General features: G+C 37.9%; 1 protein-coding gene across 1 annotated transcript in view; it reads left to right on the forward strand.

Annotated features, from left to right (window-relative positions):
* LOC126481797 (protein unc-13 homolog 4B-like) overlaps positions 1-20,708 on the forward strand; it is a 140,795-nt gene extending 120,087 nt beyond the window's left edge. Inside the window, exons 11-12 of the mRNA XM_050105755.1 lie at positions 19,514-19,710; positions 20,036-20,708. Coding sequence (XP_049961712.1) covers positions 19,514-19,710; positions 20,036-20,124 — 286 coding nt within the window. The 3' untranslated portion in view covers positions 20,125-20,708. The remainder of the gene's footprint in view (positions 1-19,513; positions 19,711-20,035) is intronic.
* The last annotated feature ends 6,068 nt before the right edge of the window (positions 20,709-26,776 follow it).

Consider the following 26,776-nt stretch of genomic DNA (forward strand, 5'->3'; position numbering starts at 1 on the left):
ATGTATCTCATTGTGATTGTTGGTACTGAAGGCTATAGTTATCTACATAATAGTATGTAGGAAGTAATTTTTAAATAACAAGTACTGCATCAGAATATCTACAGTGTAAAATTGATTAATAGAGATATCCTTCTTCAAAAAATTATGAAGTAATTCAGAAGTATGCATATTGGAAAGTGAATGTAAGAATTCCAAGATTCTGAAAGAGATCATTGTAAGATGTGCATGAAATATGGACCATGCACCTTGCCTTTGTGGGGTGGCATATGTGTCTCAATGATACAGACAGCCATAGGTGCAGCCACATTGAAGGAATGTCTTTGGAAAGAATGGTTGATATATGCTTTCTGACAAGGATTGGCAGCCTATTTAGCAGTTAACAGCACATCTTGGATGATCTACTGAACTGGCCTTGTAACACTAGCTAAATGACCTTGCTATGCTGGTACTCCGATAGGGCTGAAAGCAAGGGGAAATTACAATCATCATTTTCCTCAGAACACACAATTTTATTGTGTGGGTTAATAATGATGACATTCTCTGATGTAGAATATTCCAGGGATAAAATAGTCCCTCATTTGTATCTCCAAGCAGAGACTACTCAGGAGAATGCTGTCATCAGAAAACTGTGGGATCAGAATGTGGAATTTTAGATACCTTAAACATGCAAGAAGGTTAGAGAACCTGAAAAGAGAAAGAGATAGGTTGGAGTTAGATAGTGGTAATTAGTAAAGTGCAATGGGAGGAGGAACAGGAATTTCTGGTCAAGTCAGTCCATTACCACAAAATCAAATAGTAGGAGTAGGTAATAATGAACAACAAAATGGAATGCAGGTGAACTAGAACAAGCAGTATGAATAACAGATTATCATAGCCAAGGTAGATACAAAACCATGACCCACCACAGCAGTACAATTGTATATACCTACTTACTCCACAGATGGTGAAGATACTGGAAAAATATCTGAGGAGATAAAAGAAATTTGGAGTATTTTGAGGGAAATGAAAATTTAAGTCTTAAGTAACTCAGAATTGATAAATAACAGAAAGAAAAATAGTAGAAAAAAGGAATGAATGGGAAGAAACTTGATAGAATTTTCCACAATTCACACTTTAATCATTGCTTATAATCAGTTTAAGAGTTGTGAGGAAAGTTTTTATATGAGGGAGAGATCTGGAAACATTGGACAGTTTCAGATGGATAATATTAGTTATGAAATGCAGAGTAAAGTCAGTGAATCTGGAGACGTATAAAATCAAAAAGCTGAAAAATCAGATAGTACTGAGAATTTCAAAGAAAGCATTAAGCAATGACTAATTGAAACATGGGAAAGGAATGCAATGCAATAGGAATGGGTATTTTTTATATGAGCAAGAGATCTCTGGACAGTTTCAGATGGATAATATTAGTTATGAAATGCGGAGTAAAGTCAGTGAATCTGGAGATGTATGAAATTAAAAAGTTGAAAAATCAGATAGTCTTGAGAATTTCAAAGAAAGCATTAAGCAATGACTAATTGAAACCTGGGAAAGGAATGCAATGCAATAGGAATCGGTATCTTTGAGAGGTTAAATAGTAAAGTTAGTGCAGTAACAACTGGTCAACAAGACAACACCTAGTGGAAATCATACGATAATACACAAGATGTTAAATTTAGTTGATAAGGGAGAAAATATAAAAATATGGCAAATGAAGCAAGCAAAAAGGTATCTAACATTGACTCAAAATTCCATAGGAATCAAAGAAGACAGGCACCCTTCTCCATATGTGGAACAATGTGGTCTCCTTCATAGCAACTGATTTCCAGGAAGTACTTTCAGATATCCTTTTGGGGCCATAATGATAATGACTGCTTTTGTTGTGAATAAAGATGAAAGTGAGACAGGTCTGACCATGCTTTGCTGCAAGCCATGAACTCTTTCATTTGAAACTATTCTGTTTGCTTGTTAGCATGGACAGATTTCTCTCACATGCAAGTGATTACACAAAATGACAAATATATTAGAATATTTTCCATTCATTTTACTGTCTTGGTCCTTACCAGGAATAGCCATTATCGCCACCATGAAAATGTATTATGGTTGGAAATGTCAATATATATTTACATCATATCCAGTATTATTTCATAATCTTACCTACCAGTGGTCACCATATTGATTAATCCCTAATAAGTAAACTTGGCAAATATAAAATTTCACAATAACCTCTCTCTACTGCACTTTCCGTAGCAAATTTTATTCATGAGCATATACCTTGAAGCACAGCTTGGTCTTCAGGGTTTCAATTAGCTACCATTTCTTTCTTCTTTTTCCAAACTGTGTGTATGTATACAGGTGGGCTGAGAATGGTCAAGGACTTAGATGTAACAAAAACTATGGGTTTTCCCCAAAAATAATAACAAAAGGAAATAAAAGTAAATGTTAACCATATTTGCTTTCAGTTACAGTAACCATGATTTTGTGTAATTGACTTTTAATATCTGGTTACTAAAATGTTTGGTTACTTCTGATGCCCCATGTTTTGAAAAATATGTTATATCCTTTTCATTGTCAATGTTAAACAACACAGAGGCATCATCGGTGTAAGTAATTAAATGGGAATTAGAAGGTTGTACAATATTATTTACATACTCAAGAAAAATAAATGATCCCAGTCTTGACCCCTGTGGCATGTCATTCATTACTGATTCAGTCATAGACTGACTGTTGATTTTTCTCTCCCCATTTTGATAATTTATTTGTTTATGGCTTTTTAGGTATGCAGACAGGAGTTCAAAAAATGTGAACATGATACTGCATGTCCTCAGTTTCTGCTAGAGAAGTGCATGGTTGACCAGCTCAAAAACCTTTGCAAGATCTAAAAATATACCCCAGTATATGTTCATCTAGCTTAAAAACTGAATTATTATAAAAACTAATCATAGGAAAGATAGATGTTAGAGTCTGTCTCACTGAAATAATCCTTAGGAAGTGCAGTCCACCCTCCTGCTGGGACCCTTAGAAGGAGGGGTGATATAGGAAACAGAGACTATTCAAAGAAGAGCAGTATGTTTTTTTTATGAGTTTGTAATAGAATGTGCGCAACACAGTGTGCTTTATAGTGTTAAGGTTTTGAGAATGTGAGAATGTAATTTCCTTGAAGAGTCTGTCGACATATCATTTTCTCCTCCATGTATCTCACAAAAAGGCCACAAAGGTAAAATTAGAGAGACTTTACTCAATAAAGAGGCTTACTATCAGTCATTCTTCCAGTTTACTATTAATGATTAGAACAACAAAAGGGGAAGTGACCATAGCAACATGAAGACACTCTGCCACGCATTGTAAGATAGCTTGTCCAGAAAATAGATACAGGTGTTACCTATTATTTTGTACCAGTTTTTCATGCTCATGCTTCAGTAGGATATCCCAGTTGGTTTGAGAGCTACAGTAAAACAGTACACATTTTTCGAATGTGAAAATATAAGCATGTTGGAAGTCAGTAACAAAAGTGATATAGAAAAGCCTAGTGTCCTCATAATGGTGAAAGAATATTCCTAAAAGTTGGAATTAAACATTCCCATCTACATTTTGCTTTTATGTAATTTTTCAGTAGCTTCTTCTTTTTCAAAACTGTAGAAGTAGGTTAATGTTTACATATACATCTACATACACTGTTCCAAATACAAATAGAGTGGGTAAAAAATGCTTCTATATGAGCCCTGATTTCTCTTATCTTCATGGTCCTTATGTGAGATGTGTATTGCTGGCAGTGGAATTGTTCTTCAGTCGGTTGCAAATGCCAGATCTCTAAACTTTCTCAAGAGTGTTTTGCAAAAAGTATGTCTTCTTCCTTTCAGGGATTCCCATTTGAGTCCACAGAATATTTCTGTAATACTTAGGTGTTGATCAAAACTACTGGTAACAAATCCCTTCAATGTCTTCCTTTTATCCAGATAGGTGGGGTCTCAAATACTCAAGCAGTATTGAAGAATGGATAATGTAAGTGTTCTGTATGTGGTCGCCTTTATAGATGAACCAACCATTTGCCTTATCTATAACAAGCCTTACATGCTCCTTCCATGTCATATTGTTTTGCAACTTCAAACCTAGATATTTAATTAAAGTCAGTGTTTAGGCAGCACACTATTGATACTGTATTTGAACATTACAGGAGTAATTGACTGTTCATCTGCATTAGCTTACATTGTTCCCTGTTCTGTACAAGCTGCAATTCATCACACCAAGTACAAATTCTGTCTGAATCATTATGTATCCTCCTACAACATAACAGGACAGAAAATTGAATAAAAACGATAAAATATTACAGAAACAACATCTGAAAATACTTATACAATATTTGTTCATGGTTTTTATTTTGCAAACTTGTTAATTATCTCATTACATTCAATAATCTGATCAAGGTTACTCAAAAGACGTTTTGTGAGTTTTGAGTTTCTGGGAGCCCCTAAGAGGTAAGGCCCTGCACTTGTGCCCTGTTCATTTTCCATTAAATTCACCATAGAATATGGAAGATGCTTCAGTGTAATTTCATGTGTAACATAAATCAGCAAAAATCACAGATAAATGCAACAGAAATCAGTAAAATTCACAGACATATATTTCTGTCACATTGATAGTGAAGGTCCTTCAAGATTCACTTGAAGCTCTGAAGATGAAACTATGCTTTGAAATGTACAAAGTCTGTGAAAGTATTCTGGCATAGTAGCTCAGCATAGCTTCTGCCAAGAATACTGAAGTTCTGTGGTAATCAACTGAGATAGTTGTAAATGCTTTTGACAGCATCATGACATCATACAACGTCTTAATAATCAATGATGGCAGACAATAAGCAACAAATTGGAAACCTCTCTGCTGAAGAAAATTGGATAAGCAGGTAAATTATTGTGAAGACTCTTTTAGAGTGTGACAGAGATTTTTATGTTGTTAATGGCAAATCAATGAAAGCAGAAGGAAATGTGCAGGATGAAGGCTAATTGCATGGCTAAGAAACATCTTATTTTGTCTCTTGAGACAAAGCTGTTGCTTCGTGTCAATAAATATTAAATCTATTAATTGTTTTGTGATAGCCCATGATGATTGTGGGCATAATGTTCATTTTCCAGAATATCTTTGTGTCATTATAGCAGAGATATAAAATCTGACTCCATACAATTACAGAATCTACTGAAGTATGCTACAAAAAAAGGACTGTTGAAACCTCAGATATGGAAGAAAAAGGTGGGATTGCAGAAACTGGATGTGAAGCTGTTGCTGAAACTGATGACATTGTATGGAGTTGACATTGTATGGAGATGACATGAAGAGATTGTTTATGATTGATTCTCCAGATAGATGTGCATGAATTAAAAGAGACAATTGGGGCATTGTGGACCATCATAACGTGCTAGGCAAGGAGGATTTAGGAATCTACTGAGAAGTAGGAGAGGAGAGAGGTTTTTGTATCAGCAGTAATGGCAAATGCGGAGTCATACTACTATCTGTCACAAAACTGGGATGGCACAGTGTGAATGAGAGATGAAATGAAAAGAAAAATCCAGCGTTGGAACATGTAAGGATTAAGATGAAAATGACTGGAGGGAAGAGTACAGCCAAGGGTCATAGGAACAATTTAAGAGGGTTTTAAGGTAATCCACATTTTATATTGTCATTAACTGTTGCTCTCTTCGATACATATTCATATGGCGGATACATTTCTTTTTAGTAGGTATTATACTTTGTCTATTTCATACAGACATGTGGCATATGTCGGTAAGCATTGCCCAGTTGAAAAATGGCAAAACGATTGTGTTGCATGAGAATTAATGCATGATGACACAGGATACCTGAGCTGTACCATTGTGTCATCACTAACAGCCATGACCTGAAGTCCTACCTGAGGTTCTCCTGGAGTAAGATCATTGTGCCTCTCAAAAACATTGGAAGAATGGGACCTCTTCAGGAAGGCACCACACTCAACAATAATGGCTATCTAGGGTCATGCAGAACTATGATTCATCACTGAAGACAATGCAGGACATTCATCAGCAGTACATGCTGCCTGTTCATGGTGCCACTCCAAACTCAACCATTTGTTTTGTGGTGTCAACGGCAGCCTAACAATGACATGATAATTCCCTAGTCTGACTGTTGCTAGTCTCTGACCAATGACATAGGATAACACAGAAGGTTGCATGGAGCCCGTTACTGGTTCCTGGATGGCAAGTGCAGCTGTGAAGGGGTTTTGATGTTCTTGGTGCAGAATATGGTGATCCTATGTTGTGGTGGTCAGATATGTTCAGCCAGAATCTTGACAAGCATGTCTGCCCTCATGTTCCATTGAAGTCAAACTTTTTGAGCCACTCTCACACTCCAGTGCCCCACAAATTTAGATATTGCACAATTTGACTACAATGAGGCCCTCTAAAACTCCTATCAGATGCTGATAAAACACTCTCACACAATTACATGGTACCTTCATGTCCTTCACAATGATCCACCAACATCTGACATAGATTATGCCCCTTATATACCATATCAGTCCTAAATGCACTCTGTTGGCCATTCTGTCTGCCACAGAGAATTGCAATTCTAGTCAAAATACCCACCAATGGTGTGTATGTGTATGAAGTTGCACTGAAACCTGATCATATGTTCTGGGAACCTCGCTTTTTGATCAGGCAATATATTCAGTGACAAACTGTCTATTGGCTTCTATCTCAAGTTCTTTGGTGAAAATTTCTTTGATGATTTTTCTTAAGTTTCACAAGTACCACTGGGTGGTATTTTCAAAGCTTCACCCTCCATTGCTGCTAGCTGACTGAAATGGAACTTGCGGCTACAGATCTTATGTATCTGTTGTACCAATGTCTGAGGGCTTCTCCCCATCCTTGCTGCCTGCAACACTCATGCACTGCAGCACAGGAATCCAGGATCCATTCACCATATCAGTTTCTCTTACTGAAGCTGCTATCACATTTATGGATATTATGGCTTCTCTGAAGAAGTGGTTGTGGTAGTTCTCAACAGCAAGAAATTCTGTATTGGCAAATTTTATAATGTGATCGGCGCCACATGTGCATGCTCTGCCACGGGTGACTACTCCACCTGTCCCAACCTAAAATATGGTTTATATTCAGTGACCCTGGTGTTATGGATTTCCAATCAATCCAACATAGATTTTCCCACATGTACAGATATATGATACATTTCCAACACTGTAAGTTGGTCCCTTTTGCTCTTTGCAAATCTGCTACACCCTTTGATCTTCTTGGTTGTAATGAGTTTTTATGCCATGTTTGCACAATATACAGCCAGTTTTGTCTCTGACCATGAAATGTATGGCAGAGAAGCCATCCTGACTTTTCTTCTTCTGACATGCCACTTCCCTGAGTGATACATTTTGCGATACTTCTTACGCAAATGGTTGAGTACCCATTACTCCTCAGAATGCTTTTCAGGTGTTGCATTGTCTGAGGCACTGTGGCTGACTTAATACTTGTCTTTGAATCGTTGAAAGTCATCCCCTTTCTTTCTGGCTTAGCTGATGGTTTGTCAGTTTGTGTCAGTTTTTGATACATGCTGTGTCCCATGTTTTCCCCTTTCCTCATAACCAGCACATCTAATTGGTCATTTACTACCTCCATAGTAAATTGTATGTGGCATGGAGACTGTTCAGAAGTAAAGGAAGTCACCTAGCCATTCCTAACTACAACCCCATACAACAAAGTTGTCACTAATGTGCCTGTACCACACCTTATGTTTGCAAGATTCGAAGTCCAGAGCATGTCTTTCAAAACGTTACTTGAAGAAATTGGCCCACTGGACTGAGTGGATTACCCATGGTGACACCTTCCAACTGTTTATAGAAATCAACATTCCAAATGAAATAGCTTGTGGTAAGACGTTCATGAAAGACCTTGGTGATGTCATGCAGGAAAAGGGAATTCATAGTCTCCATGGAATCACTGAATGCCACTTTTGTAAACAAAGAAACAATGTCAAAGCTGGCCAAACATTGCTTGGTCCAATTTGACTTTCTTCAGTTTCTGAGTGAAATGTCCCAAATTCTTTATGTATGTGTCAGTATTTCTTATGTGTAGTTGAAGTAGAGAGGCCTAGTGTTCCACCAATTTATACATCAGTGAGTCAGGAGTTTTTATCATCCGTCTTAATGCAACATAATCCATACAGCCAAGATGATATGACTTCTGTGACATACAGCATTCTATATAGGTCTGCCAAGGGAGAAGCCACCTTGATTAATTGAGTCATATACCCTGTGATCTGCTGCATTGGATCTATGCCTTCAGTACATTGTCGAATCTAATAGGTCCCAAATCTTTTCCTCATAATCTTTGGTCTTCATTTTAAGTAACATTTTCTTGGCAGGCACTACTAATGTATCCTTGTAGCTGTTAAGGCTCATGATAGCTTGCAACACTTCTTTTTTAAGGTTTAAAGCTGGTAGTTTTGCTCAACACAATACCCTGACTGTTTCATATCACGTTTTCTCAGATTTTTCACAAGGAGTGACCTGGACGGCCACTTTGATATTAGCAATGATTTTCTCAATAGGTAAAGTTCTGGGGACAATACCAAAATTCCCTCCATTTTGAGGGACAGACAGCCCCTCTGATGTCAGTGGTCATTCACTGAGGTTGACCACTGTGTGTGATATGATTGGAATCAACTTGCGAATCTTGCAAATTTTTTCTTCTGTTGCTTGATGCTACAGTCAAGTTTGTTCTGCATGCTCCTGTGAGTGAAGCTGTCAACCATATCCTAGTTGTCTCAGTTCATGCTGCCACTTATTTGATATAAACTGTCCAAAAGTAGCTCATCTGTTCTTGCCAAATCTCTCCGTGTTGTATGAATTCACTCACTAAGGAAAGCTCATACATATGATGTGTCTGTGTGGTGTAACAAATCTGTCCATGTCTCTTGAGATTTTTAATGAATTTTCTTATGGCTATCAGACTCAAGTTAGACAGCTTTACTGAGAGAACATGCTTAATTACAAAATAAACCTGACATGTGACTAATACGAAGGTGTGTCTTTTATATTTTTCAAATATTAAAGTTATTCAGTTGAAAAAGTCACTTTGAAATAATAACAGTGCATGTCAAATTACTTTTTTATTGTCCCTTTAGCATGTAATACACTTCCCAAGCAATGCATAAACTCATCCAATTGTGTGGCAGTAGTGAAGCTTGTTTCACATTCATAATGAATAGTTATATTGCATTTCCATATTAAATAAACATGTTACAATGGGTCACAAAAGACTTTTCATTTGTGTTCTACCATCAATATGTTTCTCCATGAAAGTTGCATATTCATGGACATGGTACTGTTTCAACCATAAATCTCAAATTTAGTCCTGTACGCTTTCCTGCAAAATAACTGAATTACTCACTATTCTCTTACAAACCGATATAACACATTTAACTCTTAATTATGCTTTCTAGAAAATCCTTCATACTACTTATCTGAGACAAAGCTGTGCATAACTGTTCCATACTGAAGCCCAACAATGACTCACTGCACATTAACTTGGCCCATGGCCAGTACTACTGCGGCATTCTTGATGTTGTATTGCAAGACAATGCTTCCTCCAGAGAAAAGGCTTGATCAGCTTCAAAAATTCCAGAAGCCAACAATAAGTAAGGAGTACAATATTGCTGCATCAAAGACTGGGTGTTATGGGCACAGGATGCATGAAAAACAGTGGTATTACAATATTATCAGTTCTCATACAATTCAAAAATTGTGTACCTCTTTTTTTCTACTTCTTGACTGTACTAGTACATGAACTTTATCTCTTTCAGGCATACTTTCATAACCTCAGCCTTTATGATACTTCAGTTGTCTTTTGTGTACACAAATTGATCTGTCTATGCAAAAGGAATATTATTATACAAATTGTACATAACTAAAGTTCAGCAATGTAGGAAAGGACAGATTGGAACTTCCTGTAAAGAAGACATGTCATGTTTTAGACAGGCACAAAGTTCCATTTTCAAAATGCTTTAGAAAGAGAATGACTGCTCAGAATGATGTCAAATTTGAACAGTGTGTTATTATTCAGGGCGCAACATCATGGAAAAAGATATGAAAATTTTACCAGTAGATTGCACTATGTCTTAATGTAAATGAATTGCAGTATGAGGGCTATGGCTTGACTTTCTCATCACACCACTCATACTGTTCAATATTGAATATACATGACTGCACAAGTTCAGCAGTCAACATTTGTGGTACTGTGGTACTGTTAGTTAGGAAAGCCCATCCACCATGGTAAAGTTGTATCACATCAGATGGAAAAATAGGTTTTTGGTTGTCATGAGGCCAAACACTGCATAAAAAGCAAAATGACATTGGTTTTTAATTGTCCTGGGGCCAAAAACTGCATAAAAAGCAAAATGGTAACAGTTTCTAATTGTTGTGAGACTGGTGCAAGACTTCTTCAATATGCTGTCCACCATTTTCTGTCACAAGCTGAAACTGAGAAACAGCATGTTCCACAGCAGATGGGAATATCTCGAGGGCATGTTCAGAATGTGCTACACAATGCATGCCTTTAGTTCAGCTACTTTTATTGTTGTAGTACTGAACACAACATCTTTCAGATAACCCCACTGTCAGAAGTCACACAGATTAAGATCAGGTGATGTGGATGGCCAGGATGCAGAGAAATGATGGCTGATAATTCTAGCACTTTTGAAATGCCTCTGTAGCAGCTGCTTTACTGGCTGTGGAACATGCAGACATATGCCATCTTGCATAAAAATGATCCTATGCACACATTCATGCTTTTGAGCAGTTGGAATGACATTGCTGCATGAAAGATTCATAACACTTACCGGTGATGACACAGGTAACAGGACCTGCAGGACTCATCTCCTGAAAGAAATACTGCCCTATGATAAATGGTGTCCTCAACTTGCACCACACAGCTGCATAAAAAGCAAAATGACATTGGTTTTTAATTGTCTTGGGGCCAAAAACTGCATAAAAAGCAAAATGTTAACAGTTTCTAATTGTTGTGAGACTGGTGCAAGACTTCATCAATATGCTGTCCACCATTTTCTGCCACAAGCAGAGTGGTATCAGTTGATGTGTGTGTGTGGATTTTCTGTTGCCCATATTCCACAATTCTAGACATTAACATGCCCTTGGATATGGAAATGGGCTTCATCTGTCCACAGAACATTCCACCACCATTGATTGTACATTTCCATATAGGCAAGAAATTCCTGAGTGAACATTTGTCCAACAAGCAGGTCAGTGGAAAACAACTCCTAAACATGGGTAACTTTGTATGGAAAGTGATGCAGGATGTTTCATAGGATGTTATGCACCTTGACTGCAGGCACATCCAACATTTGGGCAGTTCCCTGTGCACTGCATTTTTGCACACCATTGCTTGACACCTCCTACAGTGTTGTGGCCAAATCTTCGACAGATGTCATATCAACTGCTTTCCTCTCTCTGCCACATTACACTTCACAAAAATTGTCTTTCTTAACTTTGTAATCTTTTCTCCAGATGCTTAGCAGGTACTGAACATTTTGTAACCTCTTCTCAAACCTTTGAGCATCCAGAAATTCTGCAGGGCTACTGGTGCACAGCCACCATTCTCATAAAAGAGCTTTACAAGCAGTGCGTGATCCTTCATGGAGACAGTTATGTTACTGCCTCAGACAGAAACTGAGGAACAGCCATATGCTGCATTTTGTTGGTTGCATATTCTGACACATAATGCACCCTCTATTGGTCAAATTTTCATTAATTTTTCCCATGATGTTTCCCTCTGTATCAATAATATGCTATTCATATTTGACATCATTCTAAGCAGTGGTTCTCTTTCTACAGCATTTTGAAACTGGAACTGTAATTATGGACACCCTGTATCTATAACTACTGCTCAGTACGTAAAAGAAATTAAAAGAATGTAAACTTCCATTAAACTAGAACCCAGTTAGTTACAAACTCTTTCCCTAACATGGTACAGCATCTTAAAAATTTATACATGTACAGCAAACAACATGTCCTCACGTTCAAGTACATTAACTACCATGACATAAAAAAAATTGATAACAATTTATTTATGTTGGGGTAATGTAAGACAGCCAGAAAAATTTGTATTAAAAATTTGAAAAAATAAGTTTCTAATATAAGAAAATACAAGATTTTGATTAGTTACGTGCAACAAAACCCTTTTACTTTTACTTTTCTGTGCAACAGTTTGAACAGTGTCCACACTCGCTGATGGGTGGCTGTAGCAGCTGATTTTAACACTTCATTTCTGCTGATAATGCAAATTGAGCGTGACAGGCATTAATAGATGCTTCATGGCAGGAGGCAATAGCTGTTGTTTTTGGTTGCATGCAGCTGGTCAGCAACCAGCAGCTGCAAGAGCAGGCAGCAAAAAGTGGATGGCATGAATGCAAGCCCTGCTGCACTGTTCATGCTCTGTAGAGGCAGTAGAGGCTGGGGTGCCACTGGACTCTGATGCCAGAAAAACGCAAGCACGCTAACAAATAGTATGATTCAGCATTCGTACACTGACAAAATGGTTCAAATGGCTCTGAGCACTATGGGACTTAACATCTGTGGTCATCAGTCCCCTAGAACTTGGAACTATTTAAACCTAACTAACCTAAGGACATCACACACATCCATGCCCGAGGCAGGATTCGAACCTGCGACCAATAGCAGTCGCGCGGTTCCGGACTGCGCGCCTAGAACCGCTAGACCACCGCGGCCGGCATACACTGACAAAAATTGATTATGCATAGGGCATAACATTCCTACTTTGTAAGTGCCACAATTGTAAAATGCCATAAGAAGAAAAATTCTGCAGACAGCCTACACTGCTGCTAGCATTAATAAAAATTATCCAAAATACTAAATAACTCACTTTTCGTAAACATCTGACACTCCTGGAATTTGTGAGTACCATTCAGTCTTCTTGCAGGCCTACAACATGTGCAGTGCATCATTGCAAACCTCTTCTCCCTCTTTTTGCATCTTCTCTTCCATGTTTACATCCTTGTAAACAAACAAAGAAGAATACACTACTTCAGCTCTGCCTATTTGACTTCACAACATGTATGCATGCAGGCTTGACCTTGGCCATTCTCTCCTCTCTTTCCATTCCTTTCTATGTTTCTGTCCATAAACAGTTGCATTTCCTCTTGACATATTCTCTGTCCTGTCTTCTTCACACCTGGTCTACAGTTTCAGTTGGTGGAAGATCATGAATTTCAAGCTGTAGCAATAGGGTTGCCCTGCATACAATATTATTTTCCTTAAAACTTACTTCAAAATACAGAGGCCTTCCTAATTCCTTTTGCCAAAATACTGAATATGATTGCTTCTTGCTTCCCAAACAACATACTTTCAAAGTTTCTTCTGACGATCTAATGAAATCTGACATTTCTCTCAAAATCTTGTTTTTGTTTTGTAACAGTCTGCTTCAGCTCTTCTGCAATAATATTCTTCATGGCCTCTGTATGAGTATCCCTTTTTAAAGTACATTCCTTATCCACTGAAGTCATTTGAATTCATGCCAAAGATTTTAGCATTCAGTTAAGTATTATCACTGTCTGTGCATGTACTAGTTGTTTTGTCATTTGAGATTGCAGTATCAGTCATTCTGTATGACAAACTGAGGTCAAAACCAGATATCTCAATTATAAAACCCTTGTCTGATGTTACTTCCACCTGCAACTCTATTGTTAATGAACATTTCATAAGAATAATAGGTGCTTTTTGCATTTCATTTCATACGTCTGCATTTTTCTCTTCTTGTCTGTCCTCACATATCTTTGCCATTTCCTCTCAACCCTCCTTCAATGCAGATTTCATTTCATTCACAATTTTCTCTTGGTTTTCCTGAAACTCTGATTTAAGTTCCTCCTTTTATTCCTTCATTAATTCCTTTGCAATTTCTTTTTGACTTTCTTTTAATTCTTTTGCAAATTTCTCTTGACTTTCCATAAATGAATTGGCATCCTCTCTAGATTTCTTTCTGGGTTCTTGAGTTTTCTTTTGTGTTTTCTTCTATCGTGTTTAACAGTGCTGCTGTATCTAACTGACTGATAACTAGGAGCAACTGATGCTCAGTTTTACTACTAGTCAGGATTCACTTTCTCTCTTCCTGTTTTTGTATCTGAGGAACTGATATTTTGCTCTTGCTTAATTCCACCACTAGCTCCATGTCTCCTTTACTCACATCTTCAAAATAAGAATCTTTGGACCCTGTATTATCACACTCAATCTCCCTCTTTATCAAGCTGATTTTCCACAATCTTATCTGCTGGTTTGCTCCTTTTCCAATGACATTTTTACACTTAAGAGTCAAAAGCACAAAACACAAGCCTAACTAACTTTCTGCACACAAGATTCATCACACTGTAAATGATTCTAAAGTTTTGCCTTGAGCTGTAATTTCAAACCATTCAGAATTGCCATTATTGCAGCACTTCCGATTTTTGCTGTGTCTGTTGGTTGTTGTGTTGCGGTTTGATGCTGAAAACTGCACAACTACCTTGTGGAGATGGTCATCTCAAACCACTTCAATTGAAGAAGCTGAATATTCTTCTCATCTCAAACCACTGCAATCTGAGATAGTACAGATTCTGTTTTACCTGCAATTCTATTGGTGATGAACCACTCTTGTCACCCTTCCTTGTGAAAAAGTGAGGAAATATCCCCTGTAACTGCCAGGGTATTGTGCCAAGCAAACCATCAGACTACAACTTGCAAAAACAAGAGTTCAAGCTATCAAGAACTTTTAACACTGCAAGAATATTTTAGTACTGTCTGCTGACAAGGTAAATGTGACCATTTTAATGGAGACTGAAGATTATGATCAGAGGGATTGGGACCTATTTGACCCAATGACCTGGTGAAAGCTATGCAAAGATATGAGCAATGGATTACATGGAAATAAAACAGTTAATCAAGGAATATTCTCTCTCAGCGGATCTACAGAAGTGTCTTCACATCACAGAGGTTCTGCCTCCTTGGCTGTATGGATTACCAAAAATCCACAAAGATAACATTCCACTAAGACCAATCATAAGCACTCATGGCTCACTGACATGTTGTTGTTGTTGTTGTGGTCTTCAGTCCTGAGACTGGTTTGATGCAGCTCTCCATGCTACTCTATCCTGTGCAAGCTGCTTCATCTCCCAGTACCTACTGCAACCTACATCCTTCCGAATCTGCTTAGTGTATTCACCTCTTGGTCTCCCTCTACGATTTTCACCCTCCATGCTAACCTCCAATATTAAATTGGTGATCCCTTGATGCCTCAGAACATGTCCTACCAACCGATCCCTTCTTCTGGTCAAGTTGTGCCACAAACTTCTCTTCTCCCCAATCCTATTTAATACTTCCTCATTAGTTATGTGATATACCCATCTAATCTTCAGCAATCTTCTGTAGCACCATATTTCAAAAGCTTCTGTTCTCTTCTTGTCCAAACTATTTATCGTCCATGTTTCACTTCCATACATGGCTACACTCCATACAAATACTTTCAGAAACGACTTCCTGACACTTAAATCTATACTCGATGTTAACAAATTTCTCTTCTTCAGAAACGCTTTCCTTACCATTGCCAGTCTACATTTTATATCCTCTCTACTTCGACCATCATCACTTATTTTGCTCCCCAAATAGCAAAACTCCTTTACTACTTTAAGTGTCTCATTTCCTAATATAATTCCCTCAGCATCAGCCGACTTAATTCGATTACATTCCATTATTGTCGTTTTGCTTTTGTTGATGTTCATCTTATACCCTCCTTTCAAGACACTGTCCATTCCATTCAGCTGCTCCTCCAAGTCCTTTGCTGTCTCTGTCAGAATTACAATGTCGTCGGCGAACCTCAAAGTTTTTATTTCTTCTCCATGGATTTTAATACTTACTCCGAATTTTTCTTTTGTTTCCTTTAATGCTTGCTCAATATACAGACTGAATAACATCGGGGAGAGGCTACAACCCTGCCTTACTCCCTTCCTAACCACTGCTTCCCTTTCATGTCCCTCGACTCTTATAACTGCCATCTGGTTTCTGTACAAATTGTAAATAGCCTTTCGCTCCCAGTATTTTACCCCTGCCACCTTTAGAATTTGAAAGAGAGTATTCCAGTCAACATAGTCAAAAGGTTTCTCTAAGTCTACAAATGCTAGAAATGTACGTTTGCCTTTCCTTGATCTTTCTTCTAAGGTAAGTCGTTAAGGTCAGTATTGCCTCACGTGTTCCAGTATTTCTACAGAATCCAAACTGATCTTCCCTGAGGTCGGCTTCTCCTAGTTTTTCCATTCATCTGTAAAGAATTCGTGTTAGTATTTTGCAGCTGTGGCTTATTAAACTGATTGTTCGGTAATTTTCACATCTGTCAACACCTGCTTTCTTTGGGATTGGAACTATTACATTCTTCTTGAAGTCTGAGGGTATTTCGCCTGTTTCATACATCTTGCTCAGCAGATGGTAGAGTTTAGTCAGGACTGGCTCTCCCAAGGCCATCAGTAGTTCCAACGGAATGTTGTCTACTCCAGGGGCCTTGTTTCGACTCAGGTCTTTTAGTGCTCTGTCAAACTCTTCACGCAGTATCGTATCTCCCATTTCATCTTCATCTACATCCTCTTCCATTTCCATAATATTGTCCTCAAGTACATTGCCCTTGTATAGACCCTCTATATACTCCTTCCACCTTTCTGCTTTCCCTTCTTTGCTTAGAACTGGGTTTACATCTGAGCTCTTGATGTTCATACAAGTGGTTCTCTTATCTCCAAAGGTCTCTTTAATTTTCCTGTAGGCTAAAAACAGTTCAAATGGCTCTGAGTACTATGGGACTTAACATCTGTGGTCATCAGTTCCCTAGAACTTAGAACTACTTAAACCTAACTAACCTAAGGACATCACACACATCCATGCCCGAGGCAGGATTCGAACCTGCGACCGTAGCAGTTGCGCGGTTCCGAACTGTGCGTCTAGTGTCCTGTAGGCAGTATCTATCTTAGCCCTAGTGAGATAAGCCTCTACATCCTTACATTTGTGCTCTAGCCATCCCTGCTTGGCCATTTTGCACTTCCTGTTGATCTCATTTTTGAGACGTTTGTACTCCTTTTTGCCTGCTTCATTTATTGCATTTTTATATTTTCTCCTTTCATCAATTAAATTCAATACTTCTTCTGTTACCTAAGGATTTCTACTAGCCCTCATCTCACTGACATATAAACTAGAAAAACATTTGGCCTCTGCTTCAGCCACATGTGGGAAAGACTGACACATATGTAAAGGACACTCAACATTTCATTGAAGCTGATGAAACTGCAACTGGAGCAAACGACATCTTGGTTAAGTTTGATGCTGTTTCTGTGTGTACAAAAGTGCCACTCACTTATATTCCACAGAATACTGCTTCCATTTTCTTGCATGACATCACCAAGTTCTTTCATGCATGTCTTACTGTGAGCTATTTCATGTGGAATGCCAATTTCTATGAACAGCCGGAAGGCGTCACCGTGGGCAATCCACTCAGTCCAGTGGTGGACATGTTCTTCATGTACCATTTCAAAACACAGACACGGGCACTAGACTTAGAACATTGTAAACCTAAGGTGTAGCACAGATAGATTAATGACACCTTTGTTGTGTGGAGCCTTGGTAAGAAACAGCTCACTGAATTCCTTAGACATCTGACCTGCCTCCAAGCCAACACAAAATTTACTATGGAGGTAGAAAAAGAGCAACAGCTACCCTTTTTAGATATTCTGGTTATGGGAAATGGGGAGAACCTGGGATACAGCATCTACTGAAAACTGACACACTGGGACCAATACCCACACAGATTGGCAAGTCATTGCCCAAGCCAGCAAAGAGAGATAATTAATAAGTTCATAATGCATGCAAGACAAATGTATGAGCCACAGTACCTCAGATGTGAGATGCAACACTTTGAAACTATTCTGAGGAGTAATAGGTACTCAACCAGTTGCATAAAAAGCATCACAAAATCTGACACTCAGCAAAGTGATGCATTGGGAGAAGCAGTGTCGGGTGTGGCCTTTCTGCCACACATCCCTAGAATGATGGACAGATTTGGTCCTATATTGTTCAAATATGACATAAATACTATTTAAAAAGTGGCCAATAAGATGACAGATTGTCTCAGATCAGTAAAGCGCAAAAGGAACTAACTTACAATGTTGGGAATATACTGTGTATCCTGTACACAAAGGAAAGTCTGTGTTAGAAGCAGCTGGACAATCCATAAACACTAGGATCACTGAATGTAAATAGTATTTGAGATTGGGGAATGTGGAGGAACCAACCTTGGTTGGGCACACACTGTGTGAGACCGACCACATAATAAAAGTTTCCAGAACAGGATTTGCCCTTGAATATTGGCATGACAGGTACAAGAATTCGAGAATCAAAGAATTTGAGAATTTTATTCACCATAGATCATTTTACAATGACATTGGCTTTGCCATACAGGATGTAGTAGTAGAAACATAATAATAAAATAAACTAACTTCATTACACTATAGTATATATTTAAAACATGGCAGTGTAACAGATTACAGCACAATAATTTCTAAAAGTTAATGCAATAAGCTATACTATAATATACTATAGTGTAGTAAAGTATACCTTGTACATAGTGTATTGTATACACAATGTAATTACACACAACTTAACCAAAGCATACAACAATATGTTTAACTACAAAAAACTTTGAAATGCGAATATGCTCCTCAGAAATCTCAAAGAAATCTTTAATGTCATAAAATCAATGATCTGACAGCCAGCAGTACCACCTAATTTTTAAAAAATTTATATCCATAGAATTGGCAGTTTATTGACCATTTTGAATGGGTTTACTTTGTGGGAATTTCCTGTTCTTGCTAATATTTCAGAATTCATTGCCAGAGGGGAAATACATGAACATAACACCAGAGCTAAGGGTAATTTAGACGTACCATTATGTCTAAATTACCCTTAGCTCTGGTGTTATGTTCATGTATTTCCCCCCTGGCAATGAACTCTGAAATATTATTTTTAATATAGAGTACAGACACATAAATGTATAAATTTATAATTATAAGTATTCTGAGCCTGGAAAAAAAGAGGACGACAGTGCTCCCTATGACCTCTTTTGCATATTATGTGTAAGACTTTTTTTGTAATTTCAAAATGTTCTTGATGTGAGGGGAGTGCACCCATATAATCAGACCATACAAAATATGTGACTGTAATAGCCCAAAGTATGTCACTCTAAGGCACTCCAAGCTCACTACCTCCCTTAGTTTCAAGTAAGATATGTCACCCAAGATATTTTTTTCACATATGTGATTGGCATATTCTTCTCAATAGAGTTTTGAGTCTTTCTGTTCCTTATGCAGTAATAGTAATTTCCTGGGAATATTTTTTAAAAGTGGAATGCCTGTCACTAAACATATTGTGTGTATGAGAGCTCATCTATATTTTTCTTTTTTTCTTTTCCAGTGATCTCACAACAGAACAATGCAATTTCAATAATGCAGTCATTAGGTTCACTCTAAAAAGCAGTAGCATATTTACAATGGGTGGAACTTTCTTGGGTGAGACATTTGTCCTGCTCTCTCAAATACCATCTCTCAGTGAATACCCACAGATAACAGTGCAGCAGCAGCTTTTAAGATTAACACGACCAATATCAACTGGTACAGTATTGTTTTACCATTGCTGTTTAAGCAAATTCTTCATATTCCTGGTATAAATGTGAGAAGTTAAACTCAGACATAGATCTAAAAAGCCTCAATTGCATAAGTAACAGAAAATCAAGTTTTTAAAATTTTTGAAATTTACATGTATAATTTTTAGTATCAGTTGTGCCATCAGTGAGCAGTTTAAATATATTAAGCACATGAACAAAAGACAACTTTATTCAAAAATTCTTCTCTTACTTATTTTAAGCAGGATTTGTAAACAAAATTATCTGTCAATTATATTTACTTGAGTCATATAGTTCCTTCTCCATTTTTTCAGGGAGTTATTCATTTCAGGCTCTAAAAGGCTGTAAAAGTGAGAAGATAAAGAAATTTATGAAGAAGGAGAAGCTAAAACTCAAACAATGAAACCTCATTAAAAATGCTAACAGAGTTATAGTGTTGATACACTGGTAACTGACCTCAGTACATGAAATCTGTAGCTCAGAAATGAATAATATATGATGCTATGTGGTTCATTTTGTCTAGTATTTTATATTGCTGCAAGAGTGCGAGAAGTTACTATTGTTGCAAGCTTTGAAGAACAGTTGCTATCAACACCAAATTTTGTGAAGATTTTGTGTTCAGTACACAGCACACTGATAAACTAGTGACTGACCTCAAGATATGAACATCTATTGCTCCAGAAATGAAATACAAATGCCGCAATGTGGTTCATTCAGTCAACTATTTCTTAGTGCTGCAAGAGTGCTGGAAGTTATTACTGTTGTAGGTTTTGAAGAACAATTGTTCCCAACACCAATTTGTGTGAATATGTTACTTTCAGTACAAGACATTTTTGTGGAACACAGTGTATGAGATGATACTCCAATTCAGTATTATTGTGCGATGAAAGCACAAAGGTGCTTCTTAATGTGATATTTATAATACATTTTGTATTTTTTACAAATTTTAACAATTCTTGTACATAAATAAAAAAAATTTCACCAGAAGTATACTTGTGGAACCAGATGCTTTCTATTATCTAGTACTGTAAAAATCTGAACTTGAAAGAAATATCACTTTCAGGCAAATATTAAATATCTCCTGAGATGAAAAATGCATCATTATTCAGCTTCCATGAACTTTAATGAAATACAAGTTCTTAATGTTTGTATTTCTCTGTAGAACAACCATTTAGTTGAATATCTTATCAAGATCAGTCAGTTATACTTTTGAAAATACATTGCATAGCACTTGGCAGAAATTAGTATCTGTCTTAGATCAACTGAACACTTAATGGGCAGAGTGGAACTGAAACACAGGTGCTGTAGAGTACTAAAACTGCAGCTAACTCAATGACAGAACTTGTGGAGTAATGCCACCCTACAATTTGTTGTACAGTTTTAAATTTAGATCCTGAATATATTTCATAAATGTTGTCTGACTGTATAGGGAACTTAGTACAATAGGTAATTTCCACATAAACAGCTATTAGTTAATACTAGTAACATCTATTCAGTCTTGCATGAAACACAACTGTAAAGAGAATAAATCCCCAGGTCACCATGTCAATTCAAGCGGCGATTCCTTTTATAGTCAACAATAATTTCGCTCCCTTGCTGTTGTGAAGAAAATTTGTGATGTCATATCAGCCCCTCTCTAGACCTCTGGTATATGGGATAATTTGCAGTTGACTTGTCTGTTAGTTCTTGTGAAGATGGCTGGTACAGCTATGGGCTTCTCCTGTTCTGTGAGTGCTGCTTCAGTGTACTCTACACTGGAGTGCAATGATGCAGGCAGAGTAAGTAGTACACCATCATAGGTGTATACAGGTTTGAGCTGTTCTATAGAAACCATCTCCTGCTTGCCACCCTTGCCAATTTCAAAACTGTGACTTCCTCCTGAGATTACCCTGCGGGGTCCTGATTATGGGGAAATGAGCAGTGGGCACACTGCATCATCCCTGATCCATATGTGGGTCATTTTCTGCAGGTGTTTGTGCAAAATTTCTGTCTGGTCTCCATGACCGACGGGGTTGGTAGACTGAATGTTTAATATTGTTGATATTAGATTTATGGCTAATTCCATGGCCTAATGCATAATTCATTGCCTAACAATTCATCTTCCACTGCTGGAGACTTCACCAGAGGCTTTAACAACTCAGAAAGCTGATACAGACTCAAACAAACTTAGCAAGCTGAACTGGTTATGTGCATCCCAGCAATGTTCAGTTCATAACATCATCAGACCACTGCATAATACACAAAATGGTGCCAACTTATCCAATGGAGCTTGTAATGGGGAATAAGATTAGATTAGATTAGATTTACTTTCATTCCAATTGATCTGTAGTGAGGAGGTCCCCCAGGTTGTAGAACATGCCAGAAAAACAACAATGCATGACAAACATTTACAACTCAACCAAATAAGCTAATGTACCATTCCACAGGTCCCAAGGGGCATTGTCGTCACTTTTTAATGGACACTATATGAGAGAATCATTTTACAAATAATAATGCACTGAATCTAAAATAAAAAAGGTTCTTATTTATTTATAAGGTAATAAATGTGCAATACAACTACTAAATATTTATTTACAATGAACACATTACTGCACTGAACTGGTGCAGAAGTTACATTGTACTTACACACACACACACACACACACACACACACACACACACACACACAAACACTTATTTACAATGAACACATTACTGCACTGAAATTGTGCAGAAGTTTTATATAATAGAGGGAAACATTCCACGTGGGAAATTATCTAAAAACAAAGATGATGTGACTTACCAAACGAAAGTGCTGGCAGGTCGATAGACACACAAACAAACACAAACATAAACATACACACAAAATTCGATGTTTGTGTTTGTTTGTGTGTCTATCGACCTGCCAGAACTTTTGTTTGGTAAGTCACATCATCTTTGTTTGTATATATAAACAAAGATGATGTGACTTACCAAACGAAAGTGCTGGCAGGTTGATAGACACACAAACAAAAACACAAACATACACACAAAATTCAAGCTTTCGCAACCAATGGTTGCTTCATCAGGAAAGAGGGAAGGAGAGGGAAAGACGAAAGGATGTGGATTTTAAGGGAGAGGGTAAGGAGTCTTCCAATCCCGGGGGCCGAAAGACTTACCTTAGGGGGAAAAAACGACAGGTATACACTCGCACACACACACACACACACACACACACACACACACACACACACACACACACACATATCCATCCGCACATACACAGTCACAAGCAGACATTTGTAAAGGCAAGGAGTTTGGGCAGAGATGCCAGTTGAGGCGGAAGTACAGAGGCAAAGATGTTGTTGAAAGACAGGTGAGGTATGAGCGACGCAACTTGAAATTAGCGGAGGTTGAGGACTGGCGGATAATGAGAAGAGAGGATATACTGAAGGGCAAGTTCCAATCTCCGGAGTTCTGACAGGTTGGTGTTAGTGGGAAGTATCCAAATAACCCGGACGGTGTAACACGGTGCCAAGACGTGCTGGCCGTGCACCAAGGCATGTTTAGCCACAGGGTGATCCTCATTACCAACAAACACTGTCTGCCTGTGTCCATTCATGCAAATGGACAGTTTGTTGCTGGTCATTCCCACATAGAAAGCTTCACAGTGTAGGCAGGTCAGTTGGTAAATCACATGAGTGCTTTCACACGTGGCTCTGCCTTTGATCGTTTACACCTTCCGGGTTACAGGACTGGAGTAGGTGGTGGTGGGAGGGTGCATGGGACTGGTTTTACACCAGGGGCGGTTACAAGGGTAGGAGCCAGAGGGTAGGGAAGGTGGTTTGGGGATTTCATAGGGGTGAACTAAGAGGTTACGAAGGTTAGGTGGACGGCGGAAAGACACTCTTGGTGGAGTGAGAGGATTTCATGAAGGATGGATCTCATTTCAGGGCAGGATTTGATGAAGTCGTATCCCTGCTGGAGTGCCACATTCAGAGTCTGATCCAGTCCCGGAAAGTATCCTGTCACAAGTGGGGCACTTTTGTGGTTCTTCTGTGGGAGGTTCTGGGTTTGAGGGAATGAGGAAGTGGCTCTGGTTATTTGCTTCTGTACCAGGTCGGGAGGGTAGGGAGACTGACACCTCTGCCCAAACTCTTTGCCTTTACAAATGTCTGCTTGTGTCTGTGAATGTGCAGATGGATGTGTGTGTGCGTGCGAGTGTATACCCGTCCTTTTTTCCCCCTAAGGTAAGTCTTTCCGCTCCCGGGATTGGAATGACTCCTTACCCTCTCCCTTAAAACCCACATCCTTTCGTCTTTCCCTCTCCTTCCCTCTTTCCTGATGAAGCAACCGTTGGTTGTGAAAGCTTGAATTTTGTATGTATGTTTGTGTTTGTTTGTGTGTCTATCAACCTGCCAGCACTTTCGTTTGGTAAGTCACATCATCTTTGTTTTTAGATATATTTTTCCCACATGGAATGTTTCCCTCTATTATATATATAACAAAACAAAGATTCTGTACCTTACCAAATGAAAGCGTTGGTACGTTGATAGAAACAATAACAAACATAAACACACACACAAATATCAAGCTTTCGCAACCCACAGTTGCTTCATCAGGAAAGAGGGAAGGAGAGGGAAAGACAAAAGGATGTGGGTTTTAAGGGAGAGGGTAAGGAGTCATTCCAATCCCGGGATCGGAAAGACTTACCTTATGTGGAGAAAAGGGCAGGAATACACTCGCGCACACACACACACACACACACACACACACATATATCCATCTGCACATAACAGACACAAGCAGACATTTGTAAAGGCTAAATCTTTGCCTTTACAAGTGTCTGCTTGTGTGTGTGTGTGTGTGTGTGTGTGTGTGTGTGTGTGTGCACACGCGAGTGTATATCTGTCCTTTTTTCCCCCTAAGGTAAGTCTTTCTGCTCCTGGGATTGGAATGACTCCTTACCCTCTCCCTTAAAACCCACATCCTTTCATCTTTCCCTCTCCTTCCCTCTTTCCTGATGAAGTAACCATTGGTTGCGAAAGCTTGAACTCTGTGTGTTTGTTTGCCTGAATAATGCACACCTTTTTGTACAAGACTAAGTGACTTTAAATCCTTGTGAAGATTATTTTTATTTCTAGTATTGATTCCATGAATTGAGCTGTTGGTTTGAAAAAGTGATACATTTTTAATGACAAATTTCATTAAGGAATAAATATATTGGGAAGCAGTAGTTAGTATCTCTAGTTTGCTAAACAGGCTTCTGCAGGCTGTTGTTGTGCTCACACCACACATAACTCTTACTGCACGTTTTTGTGACCAGAAAACTTTAGCTTGTCTTGATGAATTACCCCAAAAAATAATCACATATGACATTATGGAATGAAAGTGAGTGTATTATGCCAGCTTTTTCATTTTTATATACCCTATGTCTGACACAATTCACATTGCAAATAGAGATTTGTTAAGATGCTTCAGCAGTTATGTGGTGTGCTCCTCCCAGTTGAATTTATTATTAAGCTGTAATCCCAAGAATTTAACACTGTCTACTTCTTCTATCTGCTTGTCATCGTATGTTAGGCATAAACTCGTGGGACACCCCTTAAAAGTTCTGAACTGTATGTAGTGTGTTTTTTCAAAGTTTAGTGACAAAGAATTGGCTAGGAACCAGTGATTAAAGTCCACAAATATTTTATTAGCTGACCTTTCTAAGACTACACTTGATTTGCTTTTTATTGCAATGTTTGTATCATCAGCAAACAAAACAAACTTGGCTTCTGGCAATGTTACTGATGAAAGGACATTGATATAAACAAGAAAAAGTAAGGGCCCTAAAATGGAACCTTGTGAGACTACACATGTAATTAGTTCCCAGTTGGATGATGCCTGATAGCTTGATACTTGTCTCTTTCCTAATAACACCCCTTGTTTCCTGCCAGAGATATAAGATTTGAACCATTTTGCAGCATTTCCTGTTACGCTATAATATTCTAATTTACTTAAAAGGATATTGTGATTTACACAGTGAAATGCCTTTGTCAGATCACAAAATATACCAGCTGCCTGCAATTTTTTGTCTAATGAATTAATCACATTTTCACTGTAAGTGTAGATAGCCTTCTCAATAGCAGAACCCTTTAGAAATCTGAACTGTGACTTTGACAGTATGTTATTTGAGATAAGATGGCTATAAAGTCGATTGTACATTACTTTTTCTAAAATTTTTGAGAATGCTGGCAAAAGTGAAATTGGACAGAAATTTGATGCTATTTCTTTATCTCCCTTCTTAAATGTGGCTTAACTTCAGCATATTTCAACCATTCAGGAAATATTCCACTGATAAATGACTGGTTACACAGATAGCTTAATATGTTATTTAACTCAGAATCACATTCTTTAATTAACTTTGTTGATATTTCATCATACCCACTAGATGTTTTTGATTTTAAAGATTTTATGATGGATATTGTTTCTGCTGGGGTAGTGAGGGTCAAATTCATATTATGGAAGTTACTTGAAATGTCTGGTCTGAGGTATTCCATAGCTACAGAACCTGACAACCCCATATTGTCAGTAACAGTCATAAAACGTTTGTTAAAAAGTTCTGCAACACTATACATGTCTGTCACCAATGTATCATTTAGTCTTAATGCTATTTGTCCTTCATGTCTGGTTCTACCGGTCTCCTCCTTCACTATGTCCCATATAGTCTTTATTTTGTTATCTGATATGACTATCTTATCCTTGTAATATATTTGCTTTGATGTTTGTGTTACAGTCTTTAATATTTTGCAGTATTTCTTGTAATATGCTATAGCATCAACATCGGAACTGTTTTGGATTGACAGATACAGTTTTCTTTATGTTTTACAAGATACCCCTATTTCTTAAGTAATCCATGGCTTCTTTCTAGACTTTGCTCTAACCTTGGTTAGTTTTGGGGGAAAACAGTGTTAGAATGAGATAAGCACTTTATTAGCAAAAGTGTTATATTTTTCATTCATGCCATAAGCACTGTAAACATCAGTCCAGTGAATGTCTCTGAGGAGTGTCCTAAAATAATCAATTTTTGGCTTATTGATTACCCTCTTGAG

The sequence above is a fragment of the Schistocerca serialis genome, chromosome 1, assembly GCF_023864345.2.
Source record: "Schistocerca serialis cubense isolate TAMUIC-IGC-003099 chromosome 1, iqSchSeri2.2, whole genome shotgun sequence".
Lineage (NCBI taxonomy): Eukaryota > Metazoa > Arthropoda > Insecta > Orthoptera > Acrididae > Schistocerca > Schistocerca serialis.